At 31.8% G+C, this 25,065-nt stretch overlaps 1 protein-coding gene across 2 annotated transcripts; it reads left to right on the top strand.

Annotated features, from left to right (window-relative positions):
• Positions 1-795: 795 nt before the first annotated feature.
• On the top strand, positions 796-23,645 carry TBC1d7 (TBC1 domain family member 7). Of its 2 annotated transcripts, none has more exons than XM_076491222.1 (6): positions 796-1,181; positions 5,337-5,521; positions 9,702-9,842; positions 10,303-10,448; positions 16,886-17,015; positions 19,863-23,645. In XM_076491222.1, the coding sequence occupies exons 1-6, from the start codon at positions 992-994 to the stop codon at positions 19,887-19,889; spliced, it is 819 nt and encodes a 272-aa protein (XP_076347337.1). In that variant the 5' UTR covers positions 796-991; the 3' UTR covers positions 19,890-23,645. The 2 variants fall into 2 exon arrangements, with proteins under 2 accessions (XP_076347337.1, XP_076347336.1); XM_076491221.1 differs by having other exon boundaries at positions 797-1,181; positions 19,882-23,645.
• Positions 23,646-25,065: the final 1,420 nt, after the last annotated feature.

Here is a 25,065-nt window from a genome sequence, read left to right on the forward strand (position 1 = left end):
ATGTTATAATGACATATTATTTTTATATAGGATTTTGTCAAATAAGATAATATGAAAGGACTCATATAAGGTTTGGATCAACAAGTAGAAACTCACTAGTGAAATTAATTCAAAAATACTGTAACAATAACTGTTACAAAAGATTACGTCTGATTTTATTTTTAATGATTACAACATTTTGACCTACAATATCGGCTCATCGCCTCTTGATGCACCCCATTGACATAACGGTTTGTCTGTGGATTTACAACGCTAGAATATGGGTTTCGATACCCATGGTTGATAGAGTACATATAGCTCCTTGTGTTGCTTTATGTTTAGTTTCAAAACAAGGCCCGGCATGGCCAAGCGTGTTAAGGCGTGCGACTCGTAATCTGAGGGTCGCGGGTTCGTATCCCCGTTGCTCCAAACATGCTCGCCCTTTCAGCCGTGGGAGCGTTATAACGTGCGGTCAATCCCACTATTCGTTGGTAAAAGAGTAGCACAAGAGTTGGCAGTGGGAGGTGATGACTTGCTGCCTTCCCCCTAGTCTTACACTGCTACATTAGAGACGGCTAGCACAGATAGCCCTGAGTAGCTTTGTTCGAAATTCAAAAAACAAAACAAGTTTCAAAACAAACTCATGATGAGGCGGTGCTAATTATATGGGTCGAAACGTTATAATTATTAAAATTAGAACTCTTCTACTGTAAAAGTTTGTTTTCTTATGTCTTTGACTTAATTATCTAGTTCAGTAGGTTCCTCACTATATTTTAGCTTGCGAAATATTGTAAGAGAATCCTTTTCTGAGTATTTTTTTCTTCATTTCTGAACGAACGACTGACATTGTTAACAGCTCTCTTTTCTTCCAAGGAAAAACGGGCTTATTTTAATATGACGTTACGTTAACTCCGGCTTGTGGTTCAGTGTTCCGGTGAAATTATCTTAATTTTTGTACGTTGCTTATAATAATCGTTCTTTTCTAGATTGCGCTAACATTACTGATTTTAATATGGGAGAAGAAGGGAGGAACTTTAGAAGTTATTATTACGATAAAGTTGGATTTCGAGGTGTTGAGGAAAGAAAGTCATTAGAAATGTTGTTGAAGGACAAACCCATAGACTTAGCTAAACTCCTGAAATTTTGTTTGTGCTTTTCCCTTCCATCGATGTATAGGGAATATGTTTGGAAATTGCTTCTTGGTAAGACTAATAATGCTAATAATAATAGGATTACTGAATAATACTAGTAGTAGTAATTTCACTTAGTAACAGTAACAAACTTATTTTGTATTATTTGTAATATAGTTAGCTTATTTAAGTTGTAAAAACTTGTAAGGGTCAAGTAATACATAATAGTGGTAATACTACTGCTATTACTATGGTTACAATTAGTACTCAGTAGTAGTACTAATACTAGTAATAATACCAATTACTCTGAATACGACATTAGTTTGGACCAGTGGCATCAGAAATTGGTGGCCTAAGTTGTCTCACTGTTCAATATGTCTCGGTGAAAATGAATTAAAATCAGCAAAATTACTCAAAGGAAAAGGAGAATAATACATAAAGTTTAATACAGAACCCAAGACCTTTCAGGACCATAAGGTAAACCGTGGATCCTGCTGTTAATACTTGTGCTTATAATGCATGTACCCTTACTTTTCTTGGTCAAACATTTCGGCACATTCAATTTGAATTTGTCTCCTACACCCCCTGGTCTGTTCAGGTACTATACTGTAATAACTAGTACTGCCACTAAGTAGTAGTAGTTGTAAATATATAGTTTTATTATATAAAATAGTTCTTAAAGTACAGAGAACATTTGAGGACCCCACACGGCATCCAACCCATTAAATCATAAATATGTATAATATATGTTTATATCTGTATAGATTTTGTCCTTGTGTGTAATACTAATGCAAGTACATAGTTTAGACCACAGTTGTTGTGGAGATTGGAATTGTGTGAACAACAAAAAAAAATTTAAATGAGAAAAGTTTGAATATTTTTAATATGTGATCAATTATACCAAACATGGTAGGATTTAAATTTTCAACTCCTAGTTGTTGAAAGAAATGTTCATTGAAGTAAACAGTTTATAATGTTTTTTAATTATGTACTGATTACTTTTTATGTGAGATATGTTTTCCATAGATAAAGGATGAATGCACCTTGCCATTAAACTTAAGATTTCTTATATTTTTGTCTAATTTTATATTTTATTTAGCCAGAAAAAAAAAAGTTAACTTGTGTAATAATTACATTTGAGTGGGAAAATGTAACCCAAACCATGAAAGCAATACTTCAATGCTACTAGCAAAACTAATATAATTTTGGTAATGAGACAAAAAATAAGTTACTTAGGAAGTTGAATTTATATGGGCTGCTGTCGGGGATTTCAGGGTTGGAAACTTTTTTAACTGACAGTTGTTTTAGGCCTTGTGGTCAGACAGGTGGTGTTAACATGAAATTGTACAATGAGGTCAGGGTTGTTATTAACAAGAATGATGATGCAATACTTATGTGAAACTTTAATTTTAGGTACATCAGTTAGGACTTTATGAAGTCAAATAGTGAGATGGATTTATTTAAGTGGTTTTGGATGTGTTTTTTATACCATATGGTCAGAGATTCTACCACATGGTGTTCTATTTTAGATTTATTATTTACAAGTAACAATGATATGGTTGCAAGGGTTCAAGTAAAGGAAACATTTGGAGAAGTTTTAGTGAGATTTGGTGTTGTACTATATACTGAGATAGAAAGAAATTAAATATTAATACTAATTTTTAAGAAGTAAAGTTTAAAGCATTAAGACAATGTTTATCATTAGTGTATTAAAATAATAATATTAAAGGTAATACAGGACTGGTTTAGGAATCTTTTGGAAAATAAATAGCCTTTAATTCACACTAAATGTGTTCCCAAAATCAAGAAATTTACAGCAAGACAGATCACGTGTAATTGATGTACTAAAAACATAAAAGGGAAACCACTGAATAAGTGCTTTACATTTTAAAAGTTTGAATTGTCAAACAAGATGAAAAATTAACAAAGGCATAGGAAAGATAAAGATATGGTTAAAAGAAGAAATTAGGATATTATGAAGTGCACGTTAGACCAGCTGTAAATACTCTAAACATGATAATACAGTTATGTGTGCCATAACCCCAATAATTTAGTTCTTATACATTGAGTCTTACATTTAATATAGATGGGAAACAACTTAAGAGAATGACTGAAGAAAAGGGTCTTAACAGAGTGTTGGATGAGTCGGCCAGGCTATTGAAGCAGTACTGTTTCTAGTAATATATACACAATTTTAGGAGTTATTTAAAGATGTGTAGTTTACAAGTTAAAAGAATTTCTGTAGAAATTACTGGTTAGTCTTCATGTAGAATACTGTTTGCAGATTTGATTTCCATATCTCAGAGAGGATTTTGACTTGTTTGAAGGGTCTCAGACAGTAGTTGGTAGGTTGAGTTAGGAAAAGGAAAGTTAATGTTTCTTAACGTACTTTATCTTAAGAAGGGTAAGAGGTGATCTTATTGAAATTTATAAAATTATCTAAGTAATCAGTGGTAAAGGCCTTGGCTTTATTTGTGCTATATTCCAAAGATAACATAATGGCAAGACAAAGGTAGAAGATTTAGGAAAGATAGACTAGGCTTCAATAAGACTGGTGGAAGCCAACATTTTACAGGTGCTTCTAAGGAGAAATTGGTGACCTTGTGGAAGGTGAAGGATGATTTAAAATTTTTGCTTTTCTTAAGACTGAGTATGCAAGACAACCTTCAAGGACCAAATGACCCCTTGTTGTTTGTATATTATGTTGAATGGTGTTGAAAACTGGAAACTTCTAAGCAAACTTATAAAACCTGTTAAAACCAATATTTTGAAAGTAGTCCTATTTTATTTTGTAAAAATGGTGTATAAAAACCAATATGTTTTCCACCAACCTGAACCACACATATATGCATCTTTTTGTTTTCCTAAAATTTGTTATAGAGAGGAATTTGGTGAAAATAATAAAATTATTCCTTCTCATGGTAAAAAAAAAAGTACATATATATGTAATAAAAGCCTGATAACACTATGTACCACAAATTTTGTTCTTGGATAGTATGTGTTATTTCATAATTACTTATGTTGTAAAAGTACAGAAAATGGCTGTTATTCCCTTCAAATTTTGCTTTTGTGACCTGGATAATGAAATTTAGAAAATAACCTATTTTCCATTTAAAAACAGACAAATTTGCACATTTTTATTTACACAAGGTCTGAATAAAACAACATATGAATCAAGATTTACATGTATTTATACTAAACTTATACAAAAATATTTAGAAGTGAGTTGTATTTTGAGATTTGCAACTGAAATGTAAATCACTTTCATGTATCAGCCCCCAAATATAGTTTCCCATCATATTTTTGTTATACGCTTCCAGGTCACAAAAGCAAAGTTTGAAGATAAAAATAGGTCTTTTTCATTTACTTTAGGCATAAGCAATTTGGAAATAACACTTTCCATCCAAGAACAAGAAAAAGTAAAAATTTTGTTACATAGTGTAATCTGGTAAGCATTTCTTTCGAAAAACATCAGACACCTGTTTTAGTCCTTATAATAATGTAATTTTATAAATGGTTGGGGGCAGAAATGTTTTATTTTGCCAAAGAATTCAAGCTGAAACTCAAGAAAGACCAATATTTTTTCTCACCAGTGAACCTATCAAAAGCTATTTTCATTCTATGGAGTATTTGCTAGATTAGCAAATTTTGAGATTTCATACAATTATAATGGGTAACACCACATTTTTCTTTCAAAAACACAAAAAATCCTTTTCAGATCCAGAATGATCAATGATCAGGATTATTTTTTGTAGTGTGATGAAGAGTCTGAACCTTAAGGTGCCCATGAGATTTGGTAAAAATCCAGCCACATTTACACAGCTATTAACCCAAAAACTGCAAAAATGTCCTATATCGCCCCCATTATAAAATAAAATGCTTCAAAGTGATCCATAATCTATATCCAGACCACATTTGGGGAGGACTGTGCCATTAGTTTTCAAGATGCACCTGTGTAAACACACAGATACACAAGTATGGAACCATTGCAATACCCCTGCTTCTCTCTCTCTCCAGGGAGCAGTAGTAATAAGCTGTTTGCCCTAATTTGTCATTCTGGTTACAGTGATTTTGTTAGATGCCTAACAAACTAACCATAACTGATGTAAAATTATGTGCAAGGTCACATTTAATGGATTTTTCTAAAAATCCTGAAATATGAAAACAGTCAATAAATTATGAGAGTTGTTTGTGAGACCTTATTTTGAAATTGTTGTATTTGAATAGATATTCTTCCAACTAATCCTGAAAGCCAGAAGTTTGTGACAGATGTCCAGAGAGAGCAGTTTAATGATCTCTACCATGCACTGGAAGTGATGAAAAGAATTAATAAGAACACTCCTTTACCTGAAGTTATTGCACACATGTTTCTCTTAGAAGAGGGAAATTTTTGGTCAGATCAAGAACAACAGGTAAGTTTAGTTTCAACATCAGGGAAAAAAAACCTTTTGTTCACTTGTGATGTGATATTTAAACATACATTTTTGATATCAAAAGACTATGTCTGTGGCCTGATACTTTTATAATGTTGAACCCTCATAAAAGAATAAAAGGTATATTGATAAATGTGATTTTCATGAAATGAAATTTTTCTGATTTATGTGTTGCTTTGGTGAAGATGAATTTAGAGCTCTTGGTTCTATGTTTTGAAAGTTCATCAGAAAAAATGTAAAATTTTCATATGTTAAAACTGATGAAATCTCCTTTAACTGTAATAATATTCAGGTGGGTGCATCTTGCCTGGAGAAGAAAACTATGTTACTGAATTAGCTCTTTACTTACAGGGTCAGGCAGTGTGACTGACCGTGCAATTCAAAAGTAACCATCAAAGTTTCCACACTATAACTTTCAACATAGTACATATATCATCAAGAGGTGGGTAATACCCATCTAATAGACAAATGAAATATACACTTGTTTATAACAAAGGATAAGAAATTTTGCTTCTGTTTTTTTTTTAATATAATAAACATTAAGAGAACAATAAAAATACATAAAGGCATCAATACTTAGAAGAAAACCAAACTGTTTTCATGAATTCCATCAGTATGAAATAAGACATGAAGATCCAGTCCCTTCATGACGTTCCTCCTGTCATCCTGTATCAAGTGTGGTGCTAATTGATCAAGAAATGTGGGAACATATAAGGAAGGAGTAGCTGAAAGGTGCAAGCAGACAGGAACAAATGTTGCTTTATATATTATATCACACATTGTAGGCAAAAAACAAGTTTTTAATTAAGGTGTTTTTATTAAAATTTTTCTCTGTGAATATATGCAGCAAGAGTGACTGCTCTAAGTTCAAAGTCATTTTCATTTTAAGATTTAAAAATTCCTTTCTGCATCTGAAAACTTTTGGATTTTATTTGCATAATCTCTAAAATCTATTTTTTCATATGGGTCACAGGTCAAAGACCATGTCATCATATTTGTTGACTCACATTCAAAATGTTGTAGAACTACTATTTTGTTAATATATCTCATTAAGTTTGGTATCAAATTGCAGATTATAATTCAAATTTTAATCTTGTACATTTTTTAGTTTAATTTAAAATTAAATATTGGAAAAAACAAACATTGATTTTCTAAGTGTTATGCAATGTGTTGAATGCAGCACTGGTTCATATTAAATGTTTACAAAGTCTAAAGCTTCATGAATGACAAAATACAAAGTCTAAAGCTTCGTACAAATTAGGAACTCAACTTACTGATACTGAAAAGCTAGAATATAAAATAAGAACCTCCTTTCTATTTGCTTGAGATATCACTCACACTGTTCACCTCTTTCCATTTTTGGAAACAGTCCCTTATACACACTTTTATATGTGACTTGGAAATAAGCAACTGAAAGCTCAGAATGTCCTCCAAGTGGTTTTCTCAGCGGTTTTCAAGTGTTTCTATGTCATCTCTCTCTTTCAAGACAAACCTTTGTGCTGGAAAGTTGAGTCTTTACCCTGCTCTGAATTTTATATTTTTTAAGATACAAATACAGCTTGGTTATTAAACTTTAACTTATAATGGAAGTCTGTGATATTTACATAATAATTTTTGATTTGTTGATAATTCAAATGTATGTATAAGACCTAAAAACAATTCTGTTTGATATCCTCCACTTGCAAAATTTTAAAAGGCTTAGCAACCTACACCTGGCAATAACCAAGTACAAAAGTTGTAACAAGAAGGGATAATGCTTTACTTGATTTATTATTCTATATTTAAAAAAAATAAGTTTAATAATTCTAAATAGTAATAATCTATATATATATATATAATGTATTATAATTGAAATTTGACTATATTAAAAATACTAGTCCATTAAAACACAGCTAAAACACTGAAGACTGAAGGTCAGTTTTATATTACTGGATATGCAACACTAAATCAATGCAAGCTATGTAATGTTAGCTAGGCATGCCTGGAAGGTCAGTATAATAAAAAATAATAAATATATATGTAAATATATAGCATTATGAGACTTAAGCTACTTAGACTAAACATTTGAATTTTTGTGTGGTCATTGTAGCATGAAAAAAGCATAATTTATATTTATTTCCTAATTTTTTTATGATGGTTACAAGCCTGGTTAAGTGACAGACACCACGTAGTTAAAGTACAGAAAATAACAAAATATGAAGTCGTATTGAAGACAAATGTTTGGAATATATTTAGGAGGTTTTATAGATTAAACAGATAATATTTTAGAATTTTGGGAGGAATTTTTAATCATAACATGATATCACTTTGCACTCAGACTTGTAACAAAACAGGCTCTATTTTCACAAATCTTTAGTCTACCAAACTTTGTGAAGGTACATGTTATATCAAAAGCTATAGTGCAAATACTTAACATGTTTAAATGTATAGATGAACTTCTGTATGATACCGAGCCCGTAATGAAAGGGTTAACAGACTCTGCATAGGTTTTGTTTGCATTTTTAAACAGTAGGAAGAGTGTGAAAATATACGTTAGAAATAATAAATACTCAGAAGTTTTATTGCAAGTTTGTCCGTACACAAAACTACTTTCATCAATATGTTATTTTATAATTGTACTCAGTGTTTAGTCTGTGTGAATTACTTAAGATATTCATGGAAGGATTGTATTTATTTCATTAGTAATGTTGGATGTTTTGGTATTGTGATAAGAGACTTCACTAAGTTAAAATTATATGTTATCAAGTGAATGCATTTGTTTTTTATTTTAAATTTCAAAGACAGTGATTGTAAAAAAAAAAAACTTCACAGCTGATGGTAAAACAAATTGTTTTATTGTGTTGAAAGGTTTGGTTTTAATAAGCAAACTTCTACATTCCTCACCATTTCTGTTGAAGAAAATCACAATTGATCCATTACTAAGTGGCTCTCTAGACAGTGTTCAAAAAGTGAAAAACATTTTCCAGATGTCTCAACCTTTTAAAACATATGTTTGTTTTTTTCAAATAACTTATAAAAGCCTATTTTGACATGTTAGATGTTTATTTTGTAAAATTAAAGACTTCTGTACTGCACCAAATAATAATTCTGTTAGCAGAACCTATAAAAACAACAACCTACTTTTCATATTGTTGCACAATGCATATTTGTAGTTTGGTGAATATTTATGTATATATTTAAAGATTGTGCTTTGCTTTTGTGTACATATCATTTGAAGTTTTCTGAAGTTGTTTTTCACACATCTGTTGACATGACTCAACTAAATTATCCCATTTGTTTAACAAAAAGAAATATAAATGTTTTATGTATTGTGGTGTGGGGAAACAACCTGACAAAACTGGTTCCAAAATATTTAAGTTAAAGTGGACTTCTCAAAACGTTTCATAATAGGTATTGGAAGTTTAACATGAACTAGCTGCACAGAGGTGAGTAACCACAAAACTGATAACACATAACAAAACAATGAATGACATAAAAACATGCACGTCTACCAGGGCCCAGCATGGCAAGACGGTTAAGGCACTTGACTCATAATACGAGGGTTTGAATTCCTGTTGCACCAAACATGCTCGCCCTTTCATTCTTGGGGGCATTATAATGTGACGGTCAATCTGACTATTTGTTGGTAAAAGAGAAGCCCAAGAGTTGGCAGTGGGTGGTGATGACCAGCTGCCTTCTCCCTAGTCTTACACTGCTAAATTAGGGATGGCTAGTGCAGATGGTTCTCATGTAGCTATGCGTGAAATTCAAAAACATGCATACATATCTACCAAACTACAAATAGATATATGACCTGCTGACCTGCTACTTATCTCTTATGTCTGTTATAGAAAATGTAATAAAATATTGATGAAAAATAGTCTAGTTTTATATATTTCAACCTTTATAAGGTAGTTTTTATGAGGTTCTGTGCTAACAACAACACATATCTGTTACAAATTAGTAAGTATAAATAAAAGACAGGTTAACCATGTTTCATTCTAATAATAAATTTGTAGCTCTACTTTAAACAACAGTACAGTGACAAATTATGATGCCAAAAGTATCAAACATTAATTCACACTGCTTTAAAAGCCTTTGAAATTAAATATTAACTTTCTACTTATTTTTGTACCTTCTGATATATTAGAATAACTAACTGCTGTTGTTTGTTTCACAGATGCTCGATCCATCAACCCAACATCTTATTGCTATAGCAACCACATTCACCAAAATGTGTTCTTCACCTACAGATGCATACTGGATGACAAGAAATTTCTGTCAATTTCAGAGAAAGTTCTCTAACACTTTCCCTTCATTGGTAAGTGTGTTTTTAAAATGGTAGCTTTAGTGTAGTTCAATTGAATGTACAAAATGTATTAAATCTTTACTACACTACATTTCTAACAATATATTCACAATTTTTAATAGCTTATAGATCCAACAGTGACTTTTATTTATACAGGGTGGCTCGTAAGTCCCTACCCATCCATATATTTTATGTATCCAGTGTATCTGTGTGCTGTCCCTCATTCTCACTGCATAATATTATGCAACACCATGTTCTGTGAGAGATTTTCAGGTCTAAATGGGCTTAAATTGGCCATATTTTTCTGACAAAAAAAAATACATGCATAATATGTGGATGAGTAGGGACTTACAGGCCACCCTATACATTGTAATGATATGAAAAGCCAGTAAAATATTCAGTGTCAGAATACAAGTTTAATGAGTGTTTTAATAGTGATATTATTAAGTCTTACATGTTTTATTTGAAGTAGCATGAAAGATTAACCAGCATCTTAGAAAAAGAAGATCCTGACCTCTATCGCCACTTGCTGTCCATTAAGGGTTTCAAATCATTGCCTACACATCTGTGGTTTTCACAGTGTTTTGCTGAAGTGCTTCACGAGAATGCATTAGAAAGGTAATTTTTTATATATATATTTTAATTATATTTTTATAATCTCTGATTAAGTTTTCCTGATATGATTAGATGTATGATTTTTTTTTTTAATTTTTAAAGCTTATAAAATTATCTAGCCTACCAAATGTATCTTGCAAGATTTGTGGCATTTATCTTATATTTATGGATATATTTTTCTGGACTTCTGAGTTTAGTCAAATTACTAATTTATTCAAAAACTTAATAGCATGACTGTTGTTAAAGTATATGGATCATTTGATACAATACATTTGTAACTTTCTGTATGTATCACTTGTACAATGTGATTTGAATTCTTTTAAACTTAACCCATTAATAACTTTTTCAATTTCTCAACAAATAAATTTGAAATTGTTATGTGATTAACAAGAGGCTGCTTCATAGTTTGAACATAGAATCATAGGTTGGTTAATAGAGAAGAACATTTCTTGAGTTTTGTAGTGAAATGATTGAAGAATTTGTTATAAAATCACTACATTTAAAACTTCCAACTAATATACTTAAAATTTATTGGTTAATGTAATAGATGATTCAATAAATGAACCAGAATCTTTACTTGATTTGTGGTAAAAATTATGTGCCAAATTTTATTATAAGAGAACATACTGTGTAATTAAATCCTAAATTTAAGATTTGTTAATTATGTTTTATTATTTTATACAAGATTAATTATCAATCCTAGAACTTTAAGGAGTAAAATTTATTTTTTCTGGTTTCTGATATTAAGTCCTTTGAGAGAAGATTACGTCTCCACATCATTATGTAGTGTATATATGTATATGTAAGTACGTATAATCTAAACCAGCCACAACTACTGAGAAAATTTAATGTTTATATCGATATTTAATTTACATTTGTAGTTCATATTAAACATTCACCATTACATTAGCAATCAAGTTCTATTTTAGTGAAAACAAAACACTTTCTGTTTGGTATCGTGGTTAGTGATGAAATGAATACTACAGAGACTGAAATTTGGAAATCAATTTCACCTCATATTCAGCTTATTGTACTTACTACAACTATGGCAATAAAAGTTTCATACCAGACAAATCATAAGAGACCAGTGAAAATAATAAAGTATTAGTGTACTCAGCAGTTCAATATCTAAAATGGTGACAAACAAAATGTTAAAAGAATTGTTTAGCAGATTCAGTATTGTATAGTTCAACCAGTGACATTTTTATTTGTGTCATGTCACTAGTTAGGTAAACATACCAACCATAAAGTCTTATAATTAAAACTATGTTAGCAGTGATTTTTACATAAACAAATAAAAGCCAATTTGAAAAACATGACTAGTTTACTACATGAAGAGTTCCTGAATTGGTACTGGTCTTGGCGATAACACATGTATAATGCACAATGTTTTATTCCTTCCATGACTACGGAATTCTCCCACATAGCATACCCAGTTTTTGCCTTATGAAAAGAAGTACTCATCTTCATCCAGGTATTACAGCATACCTGCTCTAGCATTTTTTTCGTGGTATTATAATTTTTGTATTATAAACAAAAATTCTTGCTATGTAATATGTAGTAAATTGTATTTGTCTGCTAAACTCAGTTATTTAGCTGCTGTTGATTTTCTGTCAGTAGCCAGTGTAATTACTGACTTTCAAACTCAAATCTTAACAGTGCTGTGTAATAAGAATGCAAACTTTTTTCACTTCAATATTTTTATTAATTTTCTTCTGAGTTTCAACTTTTGTCTGCAGTTTACCTGATATAATGTTTTTGTTCTATTTCAAAATAGTTTACAATTATTCCAATGCACTGTTCATTACTAACATCTAGTAAGGAGGTATTCACTAATACAGAAGAGACATTTTGTTTTTCCTTATTCAAGAAAGTGTTGTGTATAGATTGAATTTTTAACCAAACTCTGTATAGTTGATATTCTGGGAGTAGATATCTTCAGAAAATGTCTTAATATATATCATCACTATGGTGTAAATGCTACACTGAAATTTAACTTAATACTAGGATTAATAGAGACGTGTAATAGTTTTTAGTTTCTTAAAAGTGTTGTGTAAAAGTTCAAATAAATTTGAATTTGTAGTGACAGTTTAATGTTAGATCCATTAACATTTAAAAGTTGGGCATATTTTCTTGATAGTGAAAGATTTTTTGACAACAAAACTTCTTTCATTAGAATCTAAAAAACGAAATGATGTCAAAAATGTTCATTTTGATTATGAGATTACCAAGTAATACTACACTTATCTTTCTGCAGTATAAGACTGTTCACACTGCTGTGTGAATTCCTCTATGTGCTATGTGCCTTAAGCAGAACCTCCACTGGTGCATGTGCCACTGTATATTGTGTTAGCCTATGTTATGATTATCATAAGACTATGATCATCCACAGCTAAGAGAATAATGCATTCTTTGTTGTAGTAATTTCCATGAGCACTAGAATTTGAACACAGGCCCATTAATTCCCTGGGACTGCTTGTCTTCAGAATATAGATTTTTTTTTAAAGTTTACCAGGATATTTGTGCTTCTTGTGGTTTAACCTTTCATTTCTACTCCTTGTGTAGCCTTTCCTTCTTTGATTACTTTGGATTTATGAAAAAATGATATTAAACTTTAAAATAAGGATTTTATTTCAGATTAGTTTGTCATTAGGCCCATGCATCATTGCCACACCTGACTCATTTTCATTCTAGGTACTAACAAAACAATTCCATCTCTTATGTGTTTTTTACAAAAATAGTGCTGCATCATCATTATTTTTACAGATCAACTAAATCTACATTTAAGTTTCCACATTTCTGACAACTCTTATGATTTATAATGCTTCTTTTCAGAAGTCATTCAAAATTATAGTGACAACTGGTGACACTCTGATTGTCAGAGATATTACCCCCATTGTGCATTGTGTAGATGGATCCATTCTGATCATTAATCAAGGATTCCTCACCTCCTCCTTCTGTTACTTCAACTGAGGCTGTCCCATCTTGAGTTCCACCATCTTTATTTTCATGTTTGTGTTTCTAATTCCTTCTTCCTGACATAAACAGGTAGTTCTACTTTCATCTTTTAATGCTTGTACATCACAGGTTTGAATCTTTTGTTTTCTCTTGCTCCAGTAATTTTCTCCTGAATCTTTCTCTTTCCTTTTTGTCTGATTAGTTTTTTTCTTTTATGGGTCATGACCCTTTTCTTATTTTTCATGTTTCATCCCATCACGTTTTCCATATCCCAGCTTCTCTTGCCTCTAGCCATTGGCATCCCCATTTTTGAGATCCTGCATGTGTGGATGTGGACAAACCCCAACACATTAATGTCCCATTATTTACTCTACAGGGGGGTTTCACTTACCCTAAATTCTGTCTACTTTTATTCACCATTCTTCCTAGTGGCTTTAATGGTAAGTTTTTCTTTCCTTTGTTTTTCAGGTCTTACAACTACGTTATGCACTATATATATTTTGGAAACAGTGGAACTCACTAAGTTTTTAATGTTACTCTGAAGGGAATACTTCTTTGAAATCTGCATTGAGCTGGGGAGTATAGAGTGTGTTAAGCCCACCTACCCTTGCATTCTGCTCACTGTGGAGATGGGGTTGTGCACAGGACTGTTTTAATGGTGTCTATATTTTTCATCTTCCAGACTGTATTTGTGTGGTGTTGTGCACAGGACTGTTTTAATGGTGTCTATATTTTTCATCTTCCAGACTGTATTTGTGTGGGGTTGTTCACAGGACTGTTTTAATGGTGTCTATATTTTTCATCTTCCAGACTGTATTTGTGTGGGGTTGTGCACAGGACTGTTTTAATGGTGTCTATATTTTTCATCTTCCAGACTGTATTTGTGTGGGGTTGTGCACAGGACTGTTTTAATGGTGTCTATATTTTTCATCTTCCAGACTGTATTTGTGTGGGGTTGTGCACAGGACTGTATTAATGGTGTCTATATTTTTCATCTTCCAGACTGTATTTGTGTGGGGTTGTGCACAGGACTGTATTAATGGTGTCTATATTTTTCATCTTCCAGACTGTATTTGTGGCATACCAACAAACAACAGCAGTGCCAGGTGTATGCCTGCTGTCTTTATTCACTGTTTCACAGTGTCTAACTTAATTCCAAATGATAGTGTGTCTAGTGACAATGTAAATGCACCTCTCATGGTACTTCTCCACAAGGGCTCCTTCATATCTTTTGTGGAGTACAGAAGAACCCATTTTCTCATAGTTCCAGATCACTAGGGAAGTTGACATGGAAGTGTTCTTGTTAAACAGTATAATCCCATGAAACCAAGTTGATGCATCTCTTGTTTGGAAAGAGAGGTGGGTTAGCCTTACCACATGGGTCTTGGGTTTGTTTCAGAACACAGGTCTGGGATGCTTCTCTCTGTACCTGATAATTGTGATAAATTTCTCATGTAATAACTATATATGGATCAGCCTGTCTTAAGTTCAACCCACACTATATACTCATCTGGTTTCTGCAGTAAGGTTATGGCTGGTTGAGTTGTTTTCTCTTTTGTCCACCTTAGCAATACTTTAGCACCATGGAAGATATTCTTATGACATTTAATTTTCCTTTACCTCCTGTCTTAATAATGAATACCACAATAATATTCAGCAAAGAGTATAATCTGTTTGAGGTGGGTGTGTTCTTCCACCAAGCACTGCCCTACTTGACTACTCCTGTTTTGTGGATATCACATTCCATGGGCTTTCCCTTTCTGATACTGTTTTCAAACAGATCATTTTATCTCTCTGCCATACCCTTCATAATATTCAATACTGTGTGATTTATTCTTTGTGGTACAAAGTCCTTCCTTATCTGAGAATGTGTTTGAGATAGATACTTACCTCTTTGCATCCCATCCCAACTTCCAGTGTATTTTGTTTGTCATATCAAGACTGAGACTATGTTCAAATACTGGTAGTTATGGGGAATTACTGTGCATGGAGGATATGTCACCCTCATATTGGTGGGTGACTATACCCTTCTAATGATTACAACATGGACTGGTGCAATGTGTTTTGACACCTATAGGGGTGGGAGTTTTGTTCAAGGCTTTTAGCAAGCAAAGGAATTTACAGAGCAATAGGCACAAGGAAAATATCAAATTATACATATGTGCCTAGGACTTGCAAGTTGTTGTACAGAGTAGACAATAGGTGTTAATTAACTTATTGATGTAAACATTGGCTAATGGAACCAACACATTGATTTGAGCACAAAAGACAGAGATACTGGTTTTGTTAATTTGGGAATTTTGTCTTCATAAGAAAATAACTGACGATAAAATCTGAAAATAGTTCCAGGAGTAATCATTTGAAAAGCTCTTTGTAAAAGATGAACAAATTGGTCTTGAGTTAAGAGGAATTTTTAACTATAAGGTAGATCAGAGAGATTTCTGAGTAGTATGATATGACATGATTGGCTGAATGCTGAAGTTATTAATAAATGGCTCAAAATAATGCAAACTTGAAGGGACTGCCAAAAAGTTATTATAAACCAAAATTCTATATGGTTAATGTTAATGCAGCAGTCTTAAAATCTGTGATAAAGAAAATAAAAACTTGTTTCTAATAATAATATTCCTATTAAAGAAATAGTGCCTGTTCTAAAAACACAAATGTGGATGAAATGTTTTAAAAACCTTCCATTTTTTGTCTTTAAGCAGAAGACTTTCAAAACATTGTTCTCTACACAACAGACAGTTCCCATCCATTCCAGTTTGATCATCATGGGTATTCTACTTAAACAATTTATCAAAGAATTTTCATCCAGTTTTTTTAGATTGATAAGCATCATGGACTACTTGCCCCAGTTTAGATTTATTAATTCTAAATGGTTGTGTTTTAAATTTCCAAAACTTGAGCATACACTATAATATTTTGACTAATTTTACCAATTCATAACAACTTTTTTTCTAATCTTTCCTTCTTTTATAAATGCCCCCTGCTAGTACAGCGGTAAGTCTCAGGATTTACAATGCTAAAATCAGGGGTTTGATCTTCCTTGGTGGGCTCAGAAGATAGCCCTATGTGGCTTTGCTATAAGGAAACACACTCTTTTATAAATAACATTTAAGCCTATTGGAAAGAGTTTAAAAATGTATTTAAAATTTGTTTTTCTGAAATGTTCAAAATATTATTCTGTTTCTTAATAATTTGTCTGATGGTCTATGAGGGTAATATATTTTTTATTCTGCAGGACAGTTTTTCTTCCCCTTTTTAAATGCTTGATTTTTTTTTAATTATAAACTTTTGTCGTATGCATGTGTTAAAGATTGAAGTATAAAGCTTTGCCGTATAAAGTGAACACTGAATCTGATGAAATTTTATAACATTATTCACATACTTAAATTATTTAAGGTTACTGTATGGTGAAGCAAAACAGAACCTCAAATTTTACAAGTATTGTTAATTTTTTTGTTAATTTTCCACTGAAGGATATGGGATAAAGTGATTGGAAGTTCCTCTGTCATCTTAGCCTTTGTTGGTGCAGCATTGTTGATCACTCTCAGACGAACACTTTTGGCAATGGATAATAGTGAAGAAGTTGTCAAGTATATGAGAAAGGTTAGAACATGCATTTAATTACTAGAAAATTGTTAATATAAAGGTAATGGGTTCATAATCATAGCAAATACAGTGGAGTGCCGTTAAGCCGCGATATTTGGGGGGGGGGTCAACCTGCTTAACTGTGGCTTAAGTGGTCCACGGCTTAAACCATTGTGACTGAAAAGCCGAAGTCACCAACAGCTCCGCAGAGGAGCCTCATCCGGGCCATTGCGTGATCATTGTAATATTAATGTATAGACTATTCAGATACAATTGCAATATATTTTATTTATTTCCCAACTTAAAGCAAATCCTTTTTAAATATCCCCTTGAAGTTATAAAGCCAGGATTAAATTCGTAAGCTGCATTTTTACACGTTCTTAAATTAGCGGTGAGTCCGATAATCCTCGATCACATTTGTCATGTCAGTGTCAACGACATGGAGAGTGTGTGAAACTTTAAAAAGCCAGGTAGTAGATTTAATACATCAAAAATTTTGGGACAAGACTTGCTACAGCGGTTTAAGTGATTTCGTGGTTTATTGGTCCGTGGCTTAATGGCGCTCCACTGTAATATTTTTATTTGCTTTTCTTAGTAACATCTTAGACATCTGAAACTTAAGTTGGTTTAAGTATGTATGGATGATAATCATATGAACAAGTAATTTATAGACATTTGAAAAACTAATTAAAATTAATAAAATAAATGTTTTTAATGCAGATTAAATTTTGAAAGACTGAGACGTTTTAATTTTAAATTATAATTACAACAGAGGAATGATGAATCAGTAAGTTATCAAGTTCAAATAAGAGTTTTTAAAAGATGAAATTCAGTATTAAAAGAATGTGAAATAAAACCCTTTAAATATTGCAAAATAATTTTAAAAATTGTATGCATTTTAAAAATTATCTTAAAATATTAAAGTATAATTGAAATATATAACAGTAACAGCTTGAGATATGACCAAGGTTAATATTTTCTACTTATATTTAAAAAAATGTTGTTTTGTGTTAAAATGCAAAAGGGAAACTAGAAACTACTGTAGTTTCTTCTGTTTACAAAATGTGTTCATTATACAGAAATATAAATGCTTAAATATGAGAAACTGAAAATTAAGGAAAGTGAATTCTACCTTTATGTACCACCTTATCGAAACTAAATGCCAATTTGATCTAGAAAAAAAAAACTGCAAAATATTTAGGTATCTGTGAAAAAAGGTAAAAAACTAATTAGCCTAGAAATTTTATAAATAAAGAAGTCTTTAAACAAATCCATAAAAAGTTCTAAATGACCAAACAAACTTAAGCTGCTCACCAACTTGACTCAAGTTTAAACTATACACAAATCTGTTTACTTCAGTCCATATCTAACCCCATCCCATCAAACATGCTTGCCATTTCAGCTGTGGGAGTATTATAATATTATGGTAAATCCCACTCTTTGTTGGTGAGAGATTTGGTGATGACTAGCTGTCTTTCTTTTAGCAGAAGGAGGTCCAGTGTCTCCTTGTAATTCTGAATGTAGGATGACCCATCTTAGGTTGTTGATTGAACAGTGTGTTCCATGTCCCTCTCTATAATTCTGGGTACAAGCAGAATGCTCCTTGCTCACTCAGTTTGGGAGTAAGGATGAATGTTCATAATTTCAGATGATACGAGTTCTGTTTCTTTGGCTGAGTAAGGCAATACATGATCCCATCATTCCAAGCCTGGGGTGTAGTCTTGGGGGCTTCATCAGATTGAGGATAAACTTTGTTCTCTTTGGTGTTGCTTACTTTCTTATTATGATTCCAATGGTTCAGAATGCATCATCTGTGACTGTAGATTTGGATTCAGTCTAAAGTATATCTATACATAACATCAAGGTCCAGTTTTTCCTAGCCACCAACATGGGATATAGAAACCAACATCCCTTAATTTTAACCCCGAATTGCATAATCTTGGCTATCTGGTTGGAGTTTGCCTATATTGTACTATTCCACTCTTAATAGAGGAACTAAGTTCAGGGTGAAGAGCATATCTGTTCCAGATGTATTGAGGGCCCTCCAGTGGCGTGGTAATCTTTTCTTGGTGCACCCATGATCTATACGATTTCAACCTTCTCATTGTGAGATTCTAGCTATTAGTGGTAGCAAAGGTGTGTTTTGGAAGTTAACATTTTTCTAAATTAAAAATGTATATCCAATTATACTTACCCTCTCTGATACACTCCCACCCTTCTTCGCCATTAAAGGTCAGTTTTAGAGACTGAGATGGTATCAGTCTCAAAACAGTGATAATATCTGAATGAGGTGTTTATATACAGTGCCAGGATAGGGGGTGCCTCGATGTAGGTGGAAAGTATATTGCCAAAGGCAGTTGGGTGCAGTATGAAAGACTGGAGCAAGCAAGAAAAATACAGATTGATGGGCAAAGATGAAATCCTTCTGGATGTTGAGTAATAGTTGTAAGTGTCAGCAGAGGGTAAATATCATTGGAAATACATTTTCAAATCAGGAAAATGTTAACTTTTGTTTTAATTCCATGTAGAATCCATTTAACAACATCTTTAATATGGCAGACCCTTGAGAAAAATGTTTTGTATAGTTTATCTTGTACTTGTTACTTTGTGATTTTCTTCAATAACTGGAGAAGATTTTTGGCTGTTCAGTCATTACAAGATGGTCTTTAAGTGTACCAAAGATTATGATTTATTACACAAACATCTTTTGCAGGATTCTTTACTGCAGTACATTTTATCAAGTTTTTAAAGTATACAAGGAAACCAAAGATCTAAGAATTTATTTTGAAATTGATAATAAGACTTTCAGATGTTGATACTTAAAGGTCGTATCTTTGTGATTTTAAACTGTTTATTTTTCTTAAGTTTCTAAAAACATTCACAGGTGCCTGAGGACACTGCTGATAGAGTAGTAAATAAGGCTCTTGAACTATGGCATTTGAAGCAAGGAGGTCAACAGAGATGATGAATCAATAGATTACAATTTTCTTCATGTAAAATGACGATGTGCTGCAAGTTCTGAGAACTAATTTAATTTTGTTCACTTTTTGAGGAATGAATTGTGATATAATTCTCTACTAAACACACTGTTTTCTGTTGCATATTAGGCTTAATTTCTAACTCTGAAACTACTTTGTATCAGTTTTCTAGACCATAAGATACCAATGCTAAAATTAGTAATGGATTGGTTCTCAGATATTCTAATGTAAATTGTGTATAGTTCAGTGAAGTACACTTTGTACTGTAACTTACAAAATCTATGAAGAGACTGTTGAAACTTTGTACATGTTTGTGTATTAAGTTATCCATGACAATTTAATATACCAGGTAAAAGATGTGTTCTTGTATTTTTTTTATTTTTTGTTAGATTGAATAGTCATAAAAATTTAAGTATGTTGTAATTCTAGTTGAAACTAATTTTTTATGGTCCATGGTTTTTGGGAATAGCATTATTGTTCAACATTCAACAAATGTTTTGTTATGAATTTTTCTTTTGATCTCTTTAAATATGTGTAATATATACATGTATGTTAAATGAAGAACATCCATGATGGTGGTCATGAACTTGTTTCATATGTTACTAACTTTGGAACGTGCTAATATTTCTGTTATGTTAAAATGATATAAACATGTAAAATCATGAAGAAAGAAACTAGCTATCATAAATTAATATGATGTAGCAGTAAAAGGATTTTCACCTTTTATTAATTTTTTTTCTCCAAAAAGTGTGGTCTTTTAGGGAGGTTTAAGACCTGTGAGTTGAACTATAGGAACAACTGAAAGCAGAGATCAGTTGTTTATTTAAAACAAAAAGTGTTTGAAATAACTTTTGTTGTAAATAGATAGCTTTCCATCACAAGAGACATTTTTACCGTGTAATAAAGCAGGTATATGTAAAAAGATTCATTTGGTATATCTTTATCTCTCTTTCGTAACTTTAATTTTCTGATCTTCAAATCTGGCTTGGTACTTTTCAAACATCACGTTTTAGCATCTTTACAGTTATATGGAAGAACGTTAGCCGTCAATAAGTATCACTGCAGCATGAGTAAACCTGTGTATCAATTGATAAAGTTCTAGTAGAACCAACACATCAGTAAATTCAACACGAAATCTTGTATTTAGCCTTTTCTCCACTCTGTATATTTATGTGATTTTATCTCAACTTCACTGATATTTGCATGAGATTAATGCCAATACTGCTGCACTTTTAAGTAAAAAGTTAGAAGGAATACAACAAGTTAAAAGCAATATATATATATATATATATACATATAACTAATGAGAAAATAAGCATTTAACATAGTAAAAATAAACTGTTGTGCAACTCGCAAATGATTTTTTGCATACAAGGAATTTTGTTTATAAGTAAGAGTGTAACAACTTTGATGTGATGTGTAAATTTCTTTTGACCAACTGTATGTAGTAAACTAACACTAGTGCTATGTCCAGGGTACCTAATTATCTCATTGTGACCTGTATATATATGTTTTAAAACAGCACACAAAAATGTTTGAGGATGTTTTGGGATGTGATCAGTTTTAAAATAGTTCTGTGTGCATTTGTATGTAATACTTAAGAAGTGGTTGAATAGCAAGATAGGTCTAATTCCACCATGACAGCTATATTATCTATGTATGTTCTTACTTAGTTAGATGGATATTAAACAGGGACGTATTTCAATACAGCTTCATCCTTACTTAGTCATCTCAAATTCTTTTAACCATCCATAAAAGAAAAATTGAGCAAAGAATTATATATTAGAATACACTGATTTGTTTTGTATAGACATCACATTAATATATTTAAAGTATTGAAGGACAGTCCATATCGAAGTTTTAATAAAAATATTTTTGTTGTATGTATTCCAAAGATTGCTTTGAAGAAAATATTACATGAATTGAGTGTTTCAGTTACTTGATATTAGCTTTGTTTTTTATCAAATGTAGTGTAAGGTGAGTTTAGCATTAACGTTCTGTAAATGTTCTATATATTTATCAGAAAATTCTATAAATATTAAAAGGAAAATACTGGGTATTCTGAGTAGTTTGGATTTTAACTACAGATAAAGTTGTAACTGAGATCCACTTAGGTTTAATAAATTGGATTATGTTTGCAACACCCCTCAAGCACAATAATTGAAAGTCGTTTAGCCCCATGTGTGTGAATAACTCATATACTTGTTAATATTAGCTTTTATCAGGGTTTATATATAACCCCTGAAACAAAACAAATAAGGAATTGAGGTACCTTTCAAAAAGTGAGCAAAAAAGTTGGATTATTTCAAGAGATAATTAAATTCTGTAATTTGGATACGCAACTTTTGTCTAGTCTGTAGTTATTTATCTTGTCTTATGTTTCACTGTTAATATATATATTTATGTAAATTTTTTTTCTGTCCCCTGGTGGATCAGAACTATGTTTACAGCCTTACAGTGTTAAAATCTAAGGTTCAGCAGCTCCCCACAGTGGACAGAATATAGATAAACTATTGTATAGTTTTGTACTGAAAAGAAAAACAAACAAGTAATTCTTATTATATAACCTTACCAGAAAAATTGGTTACCTTATCTAATAGTGTTTGGGAAAGGTTGGCTTGAGGACTGAAATTTTTCTTTTGACTGGAACAATTTCTCCATCCTTTTTATAATATACGTTACTATTAATTGTTCCAGATTTAGCAGTTTTAAAATACTATAAAAAGAATTATAGTAAATTAATATGATAAACTCACTATTGTTATCTTGCATTCTTACATTAACTTTCTGGGAATAATTTTTGTGAATACTTAGGTTAGACAGAAACATGATTTTTCCTGTAATAAATAACAAACTTTGAAGACTTGTTAATACAAAGTGTTTCATGTAGTTTGCAAACTTTTTTTTCTGCAGTGTTTCAAAACTAAAATTGATTGTAAAACTGGTGATGTTCCAAACTGATTCTTGTCTGATTTATAATCATTTGAAAAACATTTAAAATGCTTGAGTGATAATAGTCATTTTATGTTTCAAGACTGTTTGTTATTAACATAAAAATTCACATTAATTTAAGAAAATAGATATTAACCAGTTTGTTTGATTTTTGTTATGATTTGGGGAACTTATCTGTTTTTCTAATGGTATTTCTATGTTTTGTTCAGGCATGTTGTAATGTTTAGCTTGTTGGGAAGTCTGTCAAAGGGTTCCCAGTACCGAACAATGCCACTGAACAAAACCTTTCAATTTGTGTGTGTATTATAAAAGTGGTATTTAATTCTATTACCCAGTTTATAAACCTAGAAAAATCTTTTGTGGCAGTAAATAGTTCCAGCTCCTACTAGCCAAACATTATGAAATTAGGAATGGTTATAGCTAACTCTCAGTGAAAGTGACTTTGTAATTTTCCCAGTGTACTTGCAAAGTGCTGTTTGGGTTCAAAGTTCCAATGATCATTTCTTCATATGTTGCAGATGAAATTGGATATCATAGAAAAAAATGTGCTCCCAAATTAAAAACAATTTTATTAAAATATAATGAGTGTTTATAGAAAAATAACAACCTGTTATAATTATTTCTGTTTAATGTTTATGAAACATGTTAGTATGTGTTGATGTGAAATATCAGTTTTCAAGCATCTCTGTTAACTTCAATAAATAATGTTTTTATTATGAAGTTGAAGGTTTTCTGTGCTTTACATCTGTCACTTTGAACATTCTGTGTAAAAGTTGCTTTTTATTTCTTATTGTGTGGTCAGCATTAAGTTAATGGGTTTACAAAACTAATATCTCTGCAATGTACAGAGTGTACAGACAGCTTATTTTGTAGCTATGTATCAAGAAAACAGCATCAAATTATTAAATCAACAAATGGATATTTATTCAGCTCTAGATCTTTTGTCAATAAAATATGGTTAGGGAGGCTGTGAGAAATAAAAACCAATATCTTGCATTTATGTCTTTAAAAAGGATACCATACCATTGAGAAAATCATATTTAAAGAGTGGATATAAGAAAGTAATAAAATACATATTTGACGAAGAAATTTTGTAATCCAACTATTATTTATTTTGTAAAAGCTCATCAAGTAACATCGAATATTATAAGCTGTTAATCTGCACAATTCTGTGTAAAAATAACATGCTTGGTTCCTCATCAATAGATAATTGCAAAAACGACCCCATTGGGTCGGTGGTAGACTTCAGGGATTATAATGTTATATTTTGGGACAAGGCCGAGCATAGCCAGGTGGGTTAAGGCGTTCGACTCGTAATCTGAGGATCACGAGTTCAAATCCCGGTCACACGAAACATGCTTGCCTTTTTAGCTGTAGTGGTGTTATAATGCTATAGTAAATCCCACTATTCGTTGGTAAAAGAGAAGCCCAAGAGTTGGCGGTGGGTGGTGATGACTAGCTGCCTTCCCTCTAGTCTTACACTACTAAATTAGGGACGGCTAGCACAGATAGCCCTCGAGTAGCTTTGTGCGAAATACCAAACCAAACCAATTTGCTTGTTTCTTGAATTTCATGCAAAGCTACACAAAGACTATCTACACTAGCCGTCCCTAATTTAACAGTGTAAGACTAGAAGGAAGGCAACTGTTTATCACCACTCACCGTCAACTCTTGGACTACTTTTTTACCAGCGAACAGTGGAGTTGACCGTCACATTATAACGATTCCACGACTGAAAAGCGAGCACGTTTGGTGTAACGAGGATTCAAACTCGCGTTCGTCAGATTATGAGTCGAGTACCCTAACCATCTGGCCATGCCGGGCCGTTTTCAAAACTGATATTTGAAAAGTATGTTCATATGCATAGTAATTTAATTCAAAAGATCATAAAGGATGAAAATAAATATATATGGTGAGTGGAAAAGAAGAAACATGGAAGTAACAAAAAAAAGTCATAGAGAATACTAACTATAAATAGATATTTCCATAACTACTTGGAAACTTAATGACATCTGTAATACCACTTTCTTTTAGTTTTTCAACTTTATTTAATGTATACTGATAATGACTTTTTGTATGTATTTTTAAACTATTACAACTATATAGTGTAGTTCTACACCAGAAATGTAATTAGAAAT

This window comes from Tachypleus tridentatus, chromosome 2, assembly GCF_004210375.1.
Source record: "Tachypleus tridentatus isolate NWPU-2018 chromosome 2, ASM421037v1, whole genome shotgun sequence".
Lineage (NCBI taxonomy): Eukaryota > Metazoa > Arthropoda > Merostomata > Xiphosura > Limulidae > Tachypleus > Tachypleus tridentatus.